An 18,540-nucleotide genomic window follows, 5' to 3' on the forward strand; every position below is an offset into this window, starting at 1 on the left:
GCTCAAGACAGCAAACCTCTATGGAGCCTGTGTAAATCAGACCATATGCCTGTAGATGCCTCATACTTTGAGTTGAATTCAAGGCAAAGATGTGTGGTTCCTAGAAGGAGGTCATGACAGATCCATTTCCTGTTCAAGAACCAACAAACCAATAGATGTGTGGGTCTATATACATTTTCAGTAACATAAATACTTTTTGACTTGAAGTACTATTTTTTGTCCAAAAATAGAAATTTTTCCATTGTCAAATTTACTGTTTATTTTAAAATTCAGATGGTACAGATAAGAATAAAGCAGGGAATTCCCTGGTGGTCCAGTGGTTAGGACTCCACGCTTCCATTGCAAGGGGCCATAGGTTCAAGGAACTAAGGTCCTGCAAGCCGTGTGGCTCAGCCAAAAAAAAAAAAAGAACAAAGTAAAAATTACCTGAAATCACACCATCCAGAGATAACATTTTTTGGCAAATGTTTTCCCAGCCTTTTTGTTTGTTTGTTTATTTTCCCCTGTATGTGGATTTTTTCCCCCTAATCCAAAATTATGGTCAGTTTTCTGTATCTGTAAATATCAATCAGTACTTTACATTTTGATACAAATTGCTAAAATACTTTTTGCTTTCCTACCAGTAGTTATGTCAAAGGTGGGTATAATCGGTCTAATTATTTTAGTAAATTTTATTGAAGTATGGCAGAAAAGCACACAGATTATAAATTTACAACTTAATGAACTTTTAAGACGTAAACATACTTAAAAATCCAGTGTCCACATCAAGAAACAACATCAGCAGCACCCCAAGAAACCATCCTCAGGCCCCCTTCCAGTCACTTCTTCCCCAGAGGTAACCACTATTCTGTTACCTGTCTAATTTGTAATCTTTACTAATCTGATGAGTAAAAAATACCTTGTTTTTGCTTCTAGTTACTTTTATGAAGTTAGTAATTAGATTATTTATAAAAATACACTGTAGGGCCCAGTTTGGGGAGGTTTAATCTCCTCCATGAGAGAAATAAATGGCATCTGTTTAAGGTACAGAACAAAAAATGACTTGCCAGAGTTGAAAAGAAGATCAAAGCAAAAATTCTACAGTATGACCTTTGTGATATATTATTTTCTCAGTAAATATTTGAGTTCCTTTGGGGTAGGCACTATGATTTAAAAAATAAAAAGCATCTGCCTTTCTTTGAAATGATGAATTTCTGTACCTTCTACAACTACAGAATATATTCTGTGTATAAACACCAGTAAGGCTACGTGGCTAGAAGCTGACCTCTGCTGGAAGCTTCTGTTATGATTTGGAGGAAGGCGTTCTACTCTGATGGCTGCTAGCCTTTCATTCAGTTCAATCCTGCCTGCCTCTAGCTTTTCCTTGCAACTTCTCTGTTTTTGTTTTTGTTTTTTCCTTTTGCTGTTTTTCTGCCATGATAGCAAATTTTGCTTAACAAAGTGTGAGGTTTTCTTTGTGACAAGATCTTTGTAAACACTTTAGCAGCTGACTATTAAAATGAATGCAAAAACAATACACCAGGTTTTATCTCGTATACAGATCGTGAGATTCAATCCTGGAGTTTAACACCACAGGAGAGGGGCTAACTGGCTGCTCTGTTTCTCTCCAGGAATCGACAAGGAGAATGTTGAACTGTCCCCTACCACTGGGCACTGTAACAGTGGGCGAACTCGTCATGGATCCGCAAGCCAGGTGCAGAAGCAAAGAAGCGCCGGCAGTTTCAAACGTAATAGCATTAAGAAGATCGTGTGAAGCTTTCTTTCTCTCCTTTTTCAAACAGACTTAACTTATACGGGCTCTTCACTAGTGACCCCTCACCACCGTGCTGTGATGCTGCACTTCATGTTTTATAATGAGCCCATCCAGTCTGCCATGTTGCCAGATGATCAACTCTTGGAAGCGTTGCCTAAATTTAATGCTGCTTTTTTCTTTAACTTTTTTTTTCTTCTACTTTTGGTTTGTCTGGTTTAAGCAAGTGTTCAGAACAACTGCAAAGAAAGTTGGGAGGTCAGGACACTTGAACTGAGAACATCCCAATTGTGAGAGAGGATGATTTCTTGAATACTGCTACTACTGGCCAGCTATGAAAGCCATTTGCACAGAGCTCTGCCTTCTATGTTTTCCCCTTCTTCAACATACAAAGTAAAGTGTTAGTCTTATTTACACACTTTTCAAGATAGAAGTTTATGGGAGAAATAATATTATAACCCCAGTATGTTTAATCTGACTTTTAGCTGTGGACTTTTTTTTACCTTACAAAACTGAAGAACCATAGAGGTCAAGCCTCAGTGACTTCATACCATAAAGCCACAGGCGAGGTACTTTGGGGGGTGGGGTAGGAGGGATTTAGTATTTTGTAGTGGGTTCTTAAGAAATACTAACACTTGAGTATTAGCAATAATTACAGGAAAATAAGCGTAACCACATGTATCTTAACATTACCGAATTAAAGAGATGAGTTCTGAGGCCTTATCCAAACTCAGTCATCCAAACTAGTTTATATTTTTCTCCAGTTGATTAGCTTTTAATCTTTAAATATGCTAAAAGTCGTTTTTTGTTTTTGTAAGCCAAAACTATACTAAGTATAGTAATTATACATTTTTCCCCTCCTCTTCTTCTTTCCTAAATAATTCCGAGCAGGGTAATCAGTGAACAAAGTGTTGCAAATTATTCCTAGGAGGTAATTTCCGTAGATGGTTGCATTAGCTCCATACAAAATGGAATGGTACGTGACTTTTAGAGTAGACGATGCTTTTATCTTGTTTAATAATTTTCCCAGAAACATAAGAGTGTGGTGTATATTATCAAAAAATTTTTGATGAGACGTATTTTAAATGTCTTGTAATCTTTCCTCTCCCCTCCAAAAAAATCAGGAATCTCTTTAGCAAAAACATTTGGGTTCTATATGATAGAATTGCATTTAATCACTGTGAAAAGACTGGTCAACCTGCATTATTATGACAATAGGGGACCTTAAGAGTTGCTGCTATACTGAATGGTATGGATTATCATGGCATTGGAATTTCCATAGTAATGCAGATCCAATTTCTTTGTGGTACCTGCAGTGTGCAAAATAATTTGACTTCAGTGAATATATTAGTATCTGGATGTTCCAATTTAGGACTAAACCATAATTTATTACAAGAAGATATTATCCCCCTATTCCTGGGTTCCCTTTATATGTTAAGGTGTAATGGCTTTGGGAGAGAAGAAACCTAGGGGAGGGGGAGTTTCCTGAAGTGCTATTTCATGAGTGGATTTCAGTAAATTAAATTCCACAGCTAAATCAATGGTACATTTAAATGTTCTGATTTTAATAATATAACACATTTCACATTTATCCACACAGTAACAATGTAATATGTTAATGTAAATAAAATTGCTTTTGATATTCAGAAATAACAAGAATTTAATTTTTTTAATTTGTTTACAGTCCTGGGAAAAGTAAGAACCATTAGCCAAAATGAAAAAAACCTTAGTGTTAATAGTTATTTTGACACTGAATTGTTGGAAAATATTGAAGACAGGTGCAATTAACTAAACTTTTGTTTTTAACTATTGTAGACGCTTCATTAGAATAGAATGTTTATAATAACAGAGCAACTGAGACGATAAGGAATTAAGACTAGAGCTGAGTTTAGAAACTGATCATTAACAGCCCGGTGCCGAGGATGCCAAGCTGCTGGTAAGGTCCACGTTCCCCCACAGCCCAGAGCTTCTGGGGTGGGCATCACAACTTCCTGGCTCCTGGAATAAAAGGCAGATGTGAGCCTTTAATCATTTTGGTTCCATGCTTTTCCCTCTTTGTTGTTGGTTTGATGCAATGACAGTGGGTAGTGTTATGCTATTTTGCTTCTTCCGTCAAAATAGAGGAACTTCCAAAGGTTTACCATTAAAAATATCGATCTTTCCATAAACAAGTTTTCCAAGGTATGCTATGTCTTAAATTTATTCGTTATTTCCCTGTAGTGTAATGAATGGATGAATTCACTTGAAGTACCTCATGAAATGAATGATCTGCATTGCACAAATCAAAATTGAGCCTTCTTTGAATTGCAAAAATACTTTTTACCAGTACATCCTGGGAATTTGAAAACTTATTAAGGTTTACGATTTACCTTGTTTGAAGAACTTCTGACTTTTGAGGAAAATCTAGCTTTCCAAGAAACTGAAATGCACATGAGATAAATCTCTCACCAATATGCTTCCTCTGAGAAATGAAACTGTTTTTTAGGCCTCATACTTAGAACCTGCACAAGAAATTCTGAAGTTCATAGTAGGTTGCCCATTTTGCATAATTGGATGTAAGTTCTATAAAGTAATTTGTTTGGGGTTTGTGGATGTTTCCCCTGACTTTTTAAAAAGGAAGACATTGATTCACCGTGTGTTTTGGCATGCATGATCTCCGTTTTGTCACTGCCCTGTCCCAGGGGTGTGCCCTTGTTTGCCGGCACCGAGGCCCAGTTCACTAGCTTTGGGGGAAGTGGCAAGTGCTCTGTCCTGCATCCACTCACCACCTGTCCGTTACTGGGTGCCGGCTCTGTGCAGGTCCTGAGCCATGGCTGAGGACACCCCAGAGAACAGCCAGCTGCCCCCACCCATGAATGGATGTCCTGGGGGAGACAGGATGTAAGCCGGCAACCCTCCCTGCTCAGTGGGTTTTAGGGGTTTTCAGTTTTGTTTTGGCTTTTCTGTTTTTTTGGTTTTGTTTTTACATCCCACCCCCAACCCAGGCATAATGAGGCATGTCTTATTCAATGTTATGCAATGGACTTATACAACAATTCACTCTTAGTGTCAGCCACACAGTTTTTTTTTAATGCAGTATATTCACCTGTAAATAGTTTGTGTAAAATTTGACAGAAAAGTATATTTACTACACTGTAAATACCTGTGATGATATATTGTATTATTTTGCTTTTTTTGTAAAGCAGTTAGTTGCTGTACATGGATAACAAACAAAAATTTGATTATTCTCGTGTTAGTACTGTTAACTTCTTCCTGCGACTGCGTTACATCATTTAAAGAAAATGCTGTGTATTGTAAACTTACATTGTATATGATAACTTCCTCTCTTTTCCATTCAGGCCCAAACTTTGGCAGTTCCCTTGTCTACAACCTCGTTAATATTGTAAGCAGTTGTACGCCAGCAGGAGAAATACTGCCCAACAGACAAAATCTACCATTGTAGGGAAAACTGTAGAAACCCATTCCAGGTCATTGTTGTTCCCGTCCCATTTTCCTCCCTGTGTATGTACTCCTCCCCTTTTTTTTAAGTAAAATGTAAATTCAATCTGCTCTAAGATGTGGGGAGTTATTTAATTTCTTCACATGCATCAGCTCTGTTTTCTCACTTCCCCGCACTCCTCCCTGATCTTTTGAAACATTAAGGCCATTTCCTTTCTTTTAAGGATGTCTTGGGTTCTCCTCAAACCACCACCACCACCCTCGCTCCATGGGAAGGACCCTTCTATTTCCAGAACCTCTCTAAACGAAAGGTAAAATAATTTTGGTGAAATGTGTAGGGGAGAAAAAAGTTTCCCTCGAGCCTCCTAGGGTCTCTGGCTGAGTCTGAAAATTAAACTGATAAATTAATAGGAGAAAACCATACACATTTATTTCCTATAAATTTTACATGACACAGGAGCCTTCAAAAAGAGATGAGAAGACCCGAAAAAAAAAAACCAGTTAAGCCTGAGTATTTCTATCCTAGGTTTGATGAAGAGTGAGCATTTGTGTAAAAATCTGATAGGTCAAAGACTATGCGGTAAGTGCGGTGAAGTGGGGGAAACCTAGCAAGTCCTGTTCTACTTCTCGAAGTCCCTCTGTCTTGTCTTCAGAGATAAGGATGCTCCTTTCCTCGGGGGTTAGAGAGGGCCCCTCTCAAGTGAAGGTTTTTTTTTGTTTTTTGTTTTTTGTTTTTTTTTGCGGGCCTCTCACTGTTGTGGCCTCTCCTGCTGCGGAGCACAGGCTCCGGACGCCCAGGCTCAGCGGCCATGGCTCACGGGCCCAGCCGCTCAGCAGCATGTGGGATCTTCCCGGACCGGGGCACGAACCCGTGTCCCCTGCATCGGCAGGCGGATTCTCAACCACTGCGCCACCAGGGAAGCCCCAAGTGAAGGTTTTATGACCTGCTTCAGGAGGGGCTGGCAGGGGAAAGGTCAGAGAAACCTTGCTGCTTCTGCCATTTCCTCAAGCTCCTTCAAGGTGCCATATTTTGAGGTCGCATGTCCTGAACCCCATCAAATGCTTTTTTAGGGCCTGCCAGACTGAGGGGTGACTCCGTTCTCTGGGTTAAGGTGACTTTAGTTCTTTTAAAATGAGCAGTCAGAGATGCCAGGACACCCCGAGATCAACCAGAGGGCATATATTAGGAGCCCACAATTCTCTCCAGCTCTCAGCTGTCCCCAACAGAACCTTCCCGGGCACAGCATGTGTAAACACTGTCAGACGCTTTCCATGGCTCCACTGCTGCGAGTTTTACCATTTTCTTTACCCCATTATGTGGGCAGCTCTCGGATGGAGAAAGAATGCAGCCTAGACCCTGTGGGCAGCACAGAGCTGATGCCTATGAGGGCAACAGCGTCTGGTATGTTAGACAAAGGGCTACAAACCATGAAGCAGACACCTGCAGGTCTGAGGCAAGTGCTGGTCTGTTTACGGAAAGACTGAGAAAGCTGAGGAAACTCACATGGAGAGCTTGCCAGCACTCTGGGCCAGACCTCCCAGGCAGAGAGTGCATACTCTCCAGGGGTGGGGTCCTGGGAGGGAGGGACGGAAAGAGCCTGTGGGGGGGGGTGTTGGTGTGGCTGTAAAGCTTCAGGTGAGTTCTCTGGGCACCAGGCTTAAAGACCACTGAAAATTCAAGTACAGTTGACCCTTGAACAGTAGAGTTTGAAGTGCAAGGGTCCGCTTACACACAGATGTTTTTCAATAGTCAGTACTACAGTGCTTCACGGTCCGTGGTTGGTTGAATTCAGGGATGAAGTGGGACAGCGGATGCAGAGGGGACTGACTATAAATTATACACACCGCCTTGTTCAAGGGTCAACTCTACTGCAAATAGCTATCTTTTCCCTCCGGGCTAAAGCATCATAATCAAAGTAGGGATGCCTTTGGATGATCACCTCTCCATCCCTGGACAGTAAGCTCCTTCAGAACATTGACAGTATCATCCACCGTTTACAGGCCCCTGTGCCCATTTTTGCCTGCACAGTTCTGCTTTCTGGGACAGTCCAGGCTAGTCTGGCAATTTTGAGCTGTCTGGCCAGAAAAGTTTATCCCCAAGGAGGACTGGGTAGGGCGGAAATGTGCTGAAAGGATAGAAAAAACTTAACCTACAACAAAGAGGTAGCATCGCAGTGTTCCTCTTTCCAGAAAGAAGTAGCCCATCCCTCACCCCCATGCCCCAAGTGGTGGCCAGCATCTCTAACACTTGCCCTCACCCCTCGTTCTCCCTTGATTTCTATCCGCGAAACTTAGCCTGCACGCTGCACGCCAGAACGCAGCGGCATCCAAACTCTCTCAAGGGCAGTTGCCCCGAGTTACATGCCAGGCCTGTCTTCATTAGAGAGTCAGTCTTCTTACTGAAGTAAGTTCCACTTAAGACCCTTTCAGCTGCCAGTTTAAAAGACGCCATTTCACAATGTTCATTACGTTTCTGTAAATATTAGGCCACGCTACAGCAACATAATCCCCGTTTGAATCTCTCACACTTCGTTCTTTTAAAAGTACTGGCTAATCATAAGTGGATATTTCATTATGTTAATGTGGAGTCGTAATTTTAGTAGACTTGGCTTTTTTTAAAGGACCTTCTAAAAATCCATTTATATCTTGTGATATATACATATGTACATACACCACATATATGTATATATGCATATTTAAAATTTCCAAAGACGCATCATACATTTAAATTGGGCCAAATTTTTCTAGGTCCTTTACCATGTGTTTATGCTGTGAGTCAAGCTAGTCACGATAAAGAGAATCCTGTGGGGTTACAGAGTTCAGAACATCCCCCCATGGGGGCCACTTCCTCCGTATAAAATAGGAAAGTCACATCAGAATCGTAATAGGGCCCCTTCCTGGTCAGAGGTTCAGAGAGCATTCCCCAACTTAAATATGTTAAAGAAAATGTCAACAGAGGTAACCTCAGCTGATTAATTCATTTGTTCAAAGAAACGTTTTCAGTTAACTATAATTGTGCCAAGCCCTTTGCCAGGCATTGCAGATGCCAAAAAAGAAGAAGCAAGCTTGGTCTCTGCCCTATGCGAGATCACAATTTAGTGGGGGGAAACAGCCACGTAACCAGTGAGCACAGGTGTCCAAGGTGTGGACCAGTGACTGGCAGGTTCGATGACTGAGGAGTTGGGTCCTGAAAAATGACCAAGAAGTGTGTCCAGGTGGATATGTCCACCGAGCATTTGAATATAGGATTATGGAGTCTTGAATGTATAGTGGGTACCTGAGGCTGGGGACGACGTGGCCCAGAGAGCACATGTAGCATCCAGGCAGAAATGCATCTGGGCAGAAAGCAGTGCACCAGAGAGGAGACTGGCTCGTTCTGTTCTTATTTTCCTCCTTTCGTCCCACTTTGGCAAGTGCGCCCTGATTTTGTACATTTAAAAACTCCATGAAGGCATGCCTTAGCCCCAGAGAGCAAAAATAAGGGTACACTCTCTACCTTTGAGTCTGGCCCAAAGTCAAAAGAGGATGAGAAATAGATGGCGAGAGATGCTTCCTCACCAACTCGATAATTTGCGGATTAGGTCGTGTATGCCTTAAGCAAAAACAGTACCACCACTCGCCATATACTCATGTCTAGGATTCTACAGGAGGCCAAAAGAAATTTTTTTTCATTAAAATACTGAGTCTTCTTAAGCTTACAGCATTCGTTCATTCATCCATCAGACATTTATTGGGCCCCTTGTTTTCAGTGAACTCCAGCATCAGCACCTCTTGGAAATGCTCTCTGTGCTCCCATGGGCTGCACTGAGAGCCTTTCTCTTGGTCCTGTAACAGCTTCTAGTTACACTGTGGTGATCATCAACTGTTCCTGTCCCCCTGGTTAGACTCTGGGCCTCCAAATACAGGGACTATGCCTTGTTCCAAGGAGCCGGATAGATGGCCGTTGAATAACACCTAAGGCTCTACGCTATCAGGAAACTATACAAGTAGAATAGAAAAAAAGACCCCATTCACAATATCAAAAATCCCTACCAAAACGGATCTGGCCTGTGTACTAAAGACCTGTTGAAAACGAATCCAGACTTTTGAGATTTCACACATCAGGAAAGTTTCAAAAATGTATTTTGTCAGTTTATGCATATAGAAAACAAAATATTCCAGGAACAGTCTTTTTATAATAGGGCATTTCAACCCCAAAAAGAGTGGGGCAAGAGGGACTCACCGAAGGAAAACTAGTTCTTGAAGAGGACTCAGGTTTGCTTTATGGAAGGTCACCGTGTTGTCCTTAACTTTCCTCCCGTTGCTGCTGATTCAGTCCGCACAGCGTCACTCAGCAAACAGGCATGTGAGGGCCGTGGGCTGTAAGGAGAGGAGTAAATGGAGAGACAGCCCACGGAGCTGGATGGGAGGAAACAGAGTGCCAGTTGCTCCCAAACTAATCATTGAGTCCACACAATTCCAATCAGGAGCCTTACAAGAAGAGAGTGTGTATCCAAAATGATCCTAGGGTTTACCTTACAAAATAGACAAGAAAGCATGGCTAAGAAAAAAAAAAAACTTAAGAGCATACATAGGAACTTTCCTTACTAGATAATAAAACAGACATTTTTAAATGTTTAAAACTGTGATGATGGTAAGTAGACTAGGTAAATAGAATGGAAAAGACAAAAAGTTCCAGATGATGTTATGGTGTTAAAAAAAAAAAATAGCACCAGTAGCCACCAAATTTCATTGGCTTAAAATCCACAAAAGCTTTCTCACCCCGCTACGTGTCCATCACTGGTTGGGAGGGGGACTCTGCTCCCCTCGGTTTCTCGGGCCCCAGAGACTGATCAGCCACCGTAGCAAATGACAGAGGGAAGGAGAGCTGAGACAGCGCCACCCAGTTGTCCCTGGAGTGATGGAGACGGTCCATAGCTGACGGTCCCATACAGGGCCGCAGCCACGCAGGGCTGTCCAACCCTTGAAATGTGGGTACTGAGACTGAGGAGCTGACTTTTAAATTTTAAATTAGAGGTAAATAGTTACAGGTGGCTAGTGGCTGCCAGATTGAACAGCCCAGAATCTGGAGGGTCTCATATTAGCAGTTAAAGGCCGGAGAGCAGATGTGCAGTCACTTTTCACAGTCACAGCCCGAACTTGTCACACAGCTCCACAAAATCACAAGGGTCAGAAAGAGCTATCGTCTTCCAGAAGGAGGAGAGCTGGAAATGTTGGCTAAGAACATCTACTCCCACAACAGGGAAGGACTTTGTACGCCTAAAAGCATTGGAAGAAATCCTTAAGATTACACTTGAGTACCTAATCCATAAAATATCCCCATGTCCAAAAAAAAAAAAAAAAAAAAAAAAAAATCACACCCGAATTTAAAGGCAAAAAACAGGGAGATTGTTCTAATTATAGGGTTCATAAGAATCGATTTTAAGAAAAGACCCAAGTAGAAAAAAAAAAATGGGCAAAGGACATGAACGGCTAATCCACAGAAATGAAATACTGTACCACTTGCTAATTACTATATGATGGAAAAGGTCATCACGCTCAGTAGTAAACAAAAACAAAAATGCAAACTTGAAACAGTGAAATACCATCTTCATCTGTAAAATTAGCAAAGATGTATTTAGTACTCGGTGCTTGTCCAGAGTGTGGTGTGATGGACTTGCTCCTGCACTTGACCTCATCCTTCTGTATCATTAGCCTTAAACATGTCCACACCATTTGCCCCGATAATATTATGTGCAGGGATCTAGTCTAGAGAAATAAGTGATCAGAGAGCTGAGACTTTCATCAAAGCATTATTTATAATATCAAAACACCTGGAGACAACCAAAACATCTGGAGACAACACCTGGATGATTTTTTGGCTAAATCATCTATATTCATCCAGCACTTTCTGGAAGCTAACAGGGCTTCCTTATGCACCCTTTAAAAACGGGTTTAAAGAATAATACTTAGGCCTTCCCTGGTGGCGCAGTGGTTGAGAGTCCGCCTGCCGATGCGGGGGACGTGGGTTCGTGCCCCGGTCCGGGAAGATCCCACATGCCGCGGAGCGGCTGGGCCCGTGAGCCATGGCCGCTGAGCCTGCGCGTCCGGAGCCTGTGCTCCATAACGGGAAAGGCCGCAAGAGTGAGAGGCCCGCGTACCGAAAAAAAAAAAAAAAATAGTAATAATACTTAAATTTGGGAGGAAACTGCCAATAGAATCAAGGGATTAAGATCTGTATATTAGGGTAGATCCCCAATCATGTAAAATATCTATGTATTTTACACATAGAAAACTATAGTCATACATAGGAAAAAGATGAATAACTATGTATGGTTAGTTTTTGTTTATTTGTCTATATTTTCTTACCTTTTTACATTGAGCATTATTTAAAAACAAAAGTTGTTTTTAAGAGGCGAAGATGGTGCTGACTTTCAGTTCTACTAAAAAGGTATTCATAATAATGGAACTTATTCAGGCATTAAATTAACAACTACCATCCCTTCGATGCTTTTTACCTTAGTCTTTCTCCTTTTAGCAAAAGGTAGCTTTTAACTAATTCAGATTCCAGGGAGCTGGGTTTGTTTTCTTTCTCCAGGGGCATATTTTTGTACCTGGTTTAGAGCAGTTCTGGGGACACACCTGCTGACTCCATGGACCCCAGGAGAGCACACTGGCCACCACCAGTCTTTCACTATGACTTTATTACTTCTGCTCACAGCTTACAATCTTTCACAGTTAACAAGGCTGATTGGAAATGGTCCTGGACCTCACGAAGCTCTCGGGCTATTAAGGGGCCTATAAATTTGTGTAGTTGTGTGCACTGCATTGTGAAGGTTTTGCACACTGACTGCAGTCCAGTCATTTTCCTCAGCTCTTAGGGCTTCCAGGCACTGGCTCCCCGTCCCCATTCTCCTCCCACTGCTCTGACGGCACTTCCTCCACCTCAGCTCTCTACCCTGCAAGTGTTTTCCTGAACTTTCTCATCTATTAACATTATGTGAAGTGATTTTAATTCATCGTCACCACTTCACCTCCTTCCTCCCCTCCAGACCTGGATAGCCAACCACCTAATGGCAGCTCTTCACCTCTGCACAGGATTTCCAGTGCACTTCCTCCTGGGCCCCTGCCTTGGCCAATGGCACCACCATCCCCAACAATGCACCTGAGCTAGAACACTGGGAATTATCCTTAATTCCTCCCCACTCACCACCCATCCCCACCACCACACTGGATGGTCACCAAATTATACTGATTGTGCCTTCTGAAATTCCTTCACCACCCCCATTACCTCCCTGCCCATTCAGGGGCCCGGCTCTCTGGCCTGTTTACAAGGGTCTCTAGCATGACCCACTGTCCCCGGTGTACCACACTCTAACCCATCATAGGTGCAGCCAGGACATACTTTAAAGGCTTCCTTCTCACCACCAACACACAGACAAAGTCCAAAGTCCTCACCAGAAAACGCAAGGCCATCATTTGACCCCTACCTGTCTTTTCAAGCCCATCTCCTGCTCCAACCCACCCTAGCTCCAGCCATTCCAAGATGGGAGAGCAGGCACTGAGATGACGGACCATTACACATGTAACCTAAATATCACCGGTCCCCTCCTTCCTCTGCTCTTGTTTTCAACCCAAACTCACCCTGAAACATGGCCTGGCATCTCCTACCCACTGAAGAATCCACTTGCACAAAACTTTACTGAAAGCTTTACAGGTAGGTACAGAGGGGGTTTTCAACCCACAGTCAGCACCTTACAAATCCTCCTAGAGACATGGCACCTTCAGGGCCCATCACTGCCTGGTGGGAGGGATTTCTTCTTTATTGGCCTCTGCGCATGCGCAGTGGCTTTTCTCATGGTTATTCAGATTTGTTCCAGCTTCTCAAACCCTCAGCACGAAACCTGAGAATGGGATGTTTTGCTTCCTTGGATCTCGCGATGCTCTTGTGTGGGGGGGCCTATGCAGACATCATTTCCTCCCGGGGGAGCCTACCTTGTCTTCTAAGAAACACCCCCCCTCTTGCCCCCTCCCCGAAAGACCATCTCCAGCAAGACTTTCTTGTTGGGCCATTCTCCCTGCTCCCTCGGCAGCTTACATCTGTCCTGGGCGGGGGAGGGGGGGGTTGAACACTGTGGGTTGTTGGCTGGCTCCTTATTAATCTCACCCCAGGTCCCTAGACTCCTGGGGGAGTCTGTGTGACAACTTATGTCCCTGGTGCCTTGCCCTGGGCCTGGCTCTTATGGAGTCTTCAAATCCAGGTGGCATTAGTTAATAACTCCTGTCTAAACAGTATGTGCCAGAAAAAAAAAAAAAATCCCTACCGTTTACATTCAGGATGGCACTCGGAAGAGGCCTCGAATTTCCTTGGGAATTCCCCAGAACCCACAAGAAAATGAGCTAGGTGAAGGGAGGGAAGTTTTCCATCTTGTTCACTGTTGTATCCCCAGAGCCTAGAACAGGGCTTGGCACGTAGTAGACGCTCAATACCTATTTGTCAAGAGAATGAGTCTAGGAAAGACATGCTCCTTCTAAGGAGTGATCTGAAATTTTAAAAACCTCCCTTGAACAGCAGGGGGCGCGGGAGAACCGGGCCTGTCCCGGGGGAGGAGGATCTCCCATCCTGACATGCTGAGTCGCGGAGCCCTCCCTCTCTGCTGCTTTGCTTTCTCGGGCTGGCGCCCTGCTGGAGACCCCTCTAAACACTGCACCTCAGTTTGTTTCTGAGAATCCTGTGGAGGGCTTCACCCCAAGGTCACCAAGCCGTGCACCCGTGCGTTGTCCTTTCTGGAGAGGTTTCCCAGGAGGAAGACCTTGGCCTCTGCACTGCTAAATCTCAGTGATCCTGGCTTGTTCGGCCCAGCCAGCACCGCAGCCCCCAGCCCCTGCTCCCACCCAGATGTGTATTCAGCAGGACTGGACGCCCCGGATCTCTCTTTTCTTTCGTTTTTAAACTTTTCAGGTGGGGATAGCAGAATAGGTAGCTGGGGCTTTAGTCCAGCGATTCTACTCCAGGACCTTCTGCTCCAAACCTGTGCAGAAAGGAGCATTGATGGGGGTCAGGAGGCCACTTAGGCCGTGGTCCTAATTCTGCCACCAAAAAGCTTTGTGATCTGGGAGGAGTGGGGGTTGGGAGGAAGGTGTCTCCCATCCTGACAGTCTTTGGTTCTCTGAATGTCAGGCCTTCCGTGGAAACCAGGATCCCTCCTCCTGTATCAGTCAGGGTGAGGCCGGTTACCTTTCAGTAAAAAATGGCCCCTACCCCACCCCAATCTTCCCACTCTCCCCTTTATTCTATGCAGTCTGTAACTGAGGACTCCCGCATTTCTTTCCGGCAGAAGGGGCAGCAGAGAAGGCGGGGAGCAGGGAACGTGGGGATCCTAGAGGACTTCCGGTAGGTGAGCCTGGAGGACTTCCGGTAGGTGAGACGCGGGCAGGAGGCCGCTGCCTAAACCGCGAGCCGCCCCAGCCACCAGTCACTTCTAGGAGCCATTTCTGAGGCTGATGAAAGGATGTGGAGCCTAGTTGGGTAGAATAAGTACGGTTTTGTCATTCTTAGAATCCTGGAAGGAACGTTAGCAATCAGATGGACCTACTCCCTTCTGAGGGTCACAGAAACTTGTGGGTGGGCGCACAGGGTGAGTGAAACCCCAGCCGGGGCACCCCTCCCGACAAGGAAGGACGGGGTCTTGAGATGCCCTGCTCACCCCAGACCCACCCCAGTCCTGCCAGGGTCCTCGGCCCCCCAGGCAGTGCTGCTGCTTCTGCCTCTGCAGACCCCGCATGCTGGAGGACGGGTGAAAAAGGCCCAGGCGTTCCCACACCCTTCCTCTCCGCCAGAGCGATATTTATTCATGGTTAAAAAAAAAACCCAGGGGCTTCCCTGGTGGCGCAGTGGTTGGGAGTCCGCCTGCCGATGCAGGGGACACGGGTTCGTGCCCCGGTCCGGGAGGATCCCACATGCAGCGGAGCTCCCGTTAGCCATGGCCGCTGGGCCTGCGCGTCCGGAGCCTGCGCTCCACAGCGGGAGAGGCCGCAGCAGTGAGAGGCCTGCATACCGCAATAAAAAAAAAAAAAGCCCAGCAGGTTGTGAGCAGCAAGAAACTGTGAATCCTGTCCCATTTCCACACAACATGGACGCTGAATTCAAGGCCTGGAGGTGAAAATCAGAAATGCTTCCCCCATTCACACTGGTTCTCAACCTCTCTATGCCAACACGCATCATAATCACCACGGGCCAGGTACATGCCAGGCACTGTGCCAGCCATGTTACATTCATGTTCTCATGTGAAACCTGCAGGACTTCTGTAGGTAGGAACTACTATCCTCACTTTACAGATAGGGACACTGAGGTTCAGAGAAGTTAACTCGTCCAGAGTCAAAGGGCTAAATGAGTAGCAGACCTTGGTGCCTGGCTCAGCTGTTTTGGATTCCAAAGCCTGGCTCTTAACCTGTAATAACCTCCCCATGATATTTATACCATACATATTGGTTTCCTGTGGCCGCTATAACAAAGTACCACCAACTTGGAAGCTTAAAACAACAGAAATTCATTGTGTCACAGCTCTGGAGGCCAGAAGCCCAAGATCAAGGTGTGGGGAGGGCCATGCTCCCTCCAGAGGCTCTAGGAATGATTCACATCCTCACCTCTTGAAGCTTCTGGCGGCTGCTGGCATTCTTGGCTTATGGCCAAATCCCTCCGTTCTCTGCCCCCTGTGGCCACATCACCTTCTCTTCTGTTTGTGTTAAATCTGCCTCTGCCTCCCTCTCATGAGGATACTGTGATTGCACTTAGAACCCATCTGGCTACCCCAGGAGACTCTCCCCATCTCCAGAGCCTTAACTTCATCACACCTGCAAAGAATCTTTGTCCAATAAGGTAATTTTACAACTCCCAGGGATTAGCATGTGGGTATCTTTTGAGAGGCCACCATGTTTCAGTTTAACCACACCATATGTGTGCCCATTCCTTCCCTAATTTATTCCTTCATAGACCTTAATTGTGTGTATTGGTCATTGTGCTAAGAGCCTGGAGCTAGAAAATCAAAAGAGAAATGACACAGTCCCTGCCCTCACCGACCTCATGGTCACTGTGTGAATTTTCAAACCTACTTCCCAGATGTTCTTTTGATAACAGGAGTGAGAGACATCAGGACACAATAGCTGGCACTTACTACCTGCAACACTCTTCTGACATTTACACATATTAAATCACTTGACCCTCATGGCCTTATCCCCAGATGTAGGGTGGCTCCACAGTGTATACTTGTCACCTCCCTGCACAGAATGCTACAGGAGCACAGGGGAGAGGCAGTCAAGGTAAGTGAGGGTGTGGTCAGGGAAGGCTTCCTGCAGGAGGTACCACTTTCATGGAATCTGGAAGGATGGGAGTTGGCCAGAGAAAGTGGGATGGGGAGAGGGTAGGAGTGAGGAGGTGCCCCAGGAAGAAGGAGGCAGGAGGGAGCTGAGATGCTCCTAGATATGGGTGGGGAGAGACAGGGGTAAGGGAGGGCTCCAGTCTTTTGGGAGAAGAACCACTAATCTGGTGTGGGCTTCGAGCTTGGTTCCCCTGGGATTTGTTCATGCTCAGGTCTGAGGCCCCCACCTCTGCCAGCTGAGGTCTTTCAGCTTCCCTGGTCTCTTCTTTTGGGGGATTTAATGCAGGGAGTGCTCTGAGAGCCATTTCTACAGCTCCTCAAAGGGGATAACTCAGCCCTGCCCATCTCCCTTCTGTCTTGAGCCTCTTGGGTAGGAGAATCAGAGAAGCCACATGGCAGCCCCTGAGCAGGATATATTCACAGCTGAGCAGCAAGACCACAGAGGGGAAAACTGAGGTCCAGGGAAGAGAAGCCACACAGCTCATGTGCAGAACTGGGCCCCACCCCAGCCTCTCTGTCTGGGTCCCTACACTGCTCTTGGCTCCCGCAGATGATGGGGCAGGACACCCTCTCCTCTAGGCAGGGGCTTCCTCTGGACCCACCCTTGAATGGAGGTCAGGGACAAGAAGTGACTAAGATACATCCTGCCCTGGAGGGTTTCCCACCATGCTGGGGGAGATTGCCAGCCCACCAGAGAACTGTAGAACTAAGTAGGCATCTGGAGGAAGGGACCAGAAATCAGACTAACAGGCAAGATGGAGTGCCATCAGGGAAGGCTTCCTGGAGGAGGAAACCTCTGAACTGAGCTGGGAAGCATAAGTGGGGGTGGGCTCAGCCAAGACCTGTATTTGGGTTGGGTGCAACTGGTGCCACAAGGGCCTGGCATGCTGAGCAACAAGGAGGGAGGAGAGGAGAGCCAGGCCAGGTTCTGCAGAGCCTCGGGAGAGGCTGGAAGTCAGAGGAGCTGGGGTGGAGGCTCAGCTGAGCACGACTGGGAGGAGGCTAAGGTCCAGGCCTGGAGGCCGCCACCAGCTCCCAGGGCCAAGACTCTTGTCCTGGGCTCTCAGCTTGAGGTCCAGGGCTGCAAGGGCTGAGAGTGGGAACCCAGGGGAAGGGAGGGAACCTCCACAAGGTGCTGGGTGGCCCCGGCCCTGAAACAGGCAGGCCTGGTGGATGGCTCTTGCTTTTCCTTCCTCCTGCCTGCTCTGGTCTCCTCTTTCCCCCTCCTGTCCCAGGGTCCCTGCTCCCCCTCTCTGTACCCTTTCCCAGCCCAGAGCTGGCCCAGAGTTCTGTTGGGGAGGCCTGTGTGGACCAAAGCCTGGAAACTGTTCTTTAAGAGGCAGCACAGAGAAGGGTAAGAATAGGGAGTCTAGCTCCATCCAGCTCCAGACTGGCTAGGAATCCTGACCCGGGCTCCCAGAGGCTGTGTGACCTAGGGTAAGTAGTTCAACCTCTCTGAGTCTCAGCTTCCTCGGAGATGAGTGTAACAATCCAACGCGCTAATGTAGGAACCCCCTAGGACATACCGAGCTCTCGACACTGCTGGGTACGCACACAGGACGCGGTGAACGGAGAGGGGCTGGCCTTGGGGTTGGGGGTCTGAGGATGGATGCGAGGCTGTTGGACCCCGGCGCGGCTGGTCCGGGGACTCGGGCCTCCTCTCTCCCTCCTCCAAGCAGGGGCGGGGCCTTCGGGCCGCCCTGGGTTTCCGGGCGCCTGTCGCACACCCACCCTCCCGGTTTCCCAGGGGACGGGGCGAGCTCGGAGCCGCCGAGGGATACCGAGTCTGGGGGAGGCGGCGGGGCCGCGCGGGCGGCCGCCCTCGGGGGCGCGCGGCCTCTTTTGTCTGCAGCCTCCCCCTCCCCCGCCCCCGCCCGCCCCGAGCCGCGGGGCTGCGGCGCCGCTGCTGACACGGCTCGGCCGCCGCCGCCACCGGGCGGAGGCTGCGCGTCGCAGCGCCGGGCGGAGGGCGCGCGGCGATGGCGGCGGCGGCGG

At 46.6% G+C, this 18,540-nt stretch overlaps 1 protein-coding gene and 1 long non-coding RNA gene across 14 annotated transcripts in view; one reads left to right on the plus strand and one right to left on the minus strand.

Moving 5' to 3' along the window:
* NF1 (neurofibromin 1) overlaps positions 1-5,299 on the plus strand; it is a 245,207-nt gene extending 239,908 nt beyond the window's left edge. For all 13 annotated transcript variants that reach the window (XM_059047829.2, XM_059047832.2, XM_067021108.1 and 10 more), the window contains one exon: positions 1,611-5,299. In XM_059047829.2, the coding sequence (XP_058903812.1) occupies positions 1,611-1,753 (143 nt within the window). In that variant the 3' untranslated portion in view covers positions 1,754-5,299. The remainder of the gene's footprint in view (positions 1-1,610) is intronic.
* Positions 1,949-18,411, minus strand: LOC136793195 (uncharacterized). The gene is made up of 3 exons (XR_010838157.1): positions 18,072-18,411; positions 9,411-9,547; positions 1,949-3,748 (listed from the first exon to the last, which is right to left on the minus strand). It is a non-coding gene; the product is annotated as an uncharacterized lncRNA (long non-coding RNA).
* Between the last annotated feature and the right edge of the window lie 129 nt (positions 18,412-18,540).

Source organism: Kogia breviceps, chromosome 19, assembly GCF_026419965.1.
Source record: "Kogia breviceps isolate mKogBre1 chromosome 19, mKogBre1 haplotype 1, whole genome shotgun sequence".
Classification (NCBI taxonomy): Eukaryota; Metazoa; Chordata; class Mammalia; order Artiodactyla; family Physeteridae; genus Kogia; species Kogia breviceps.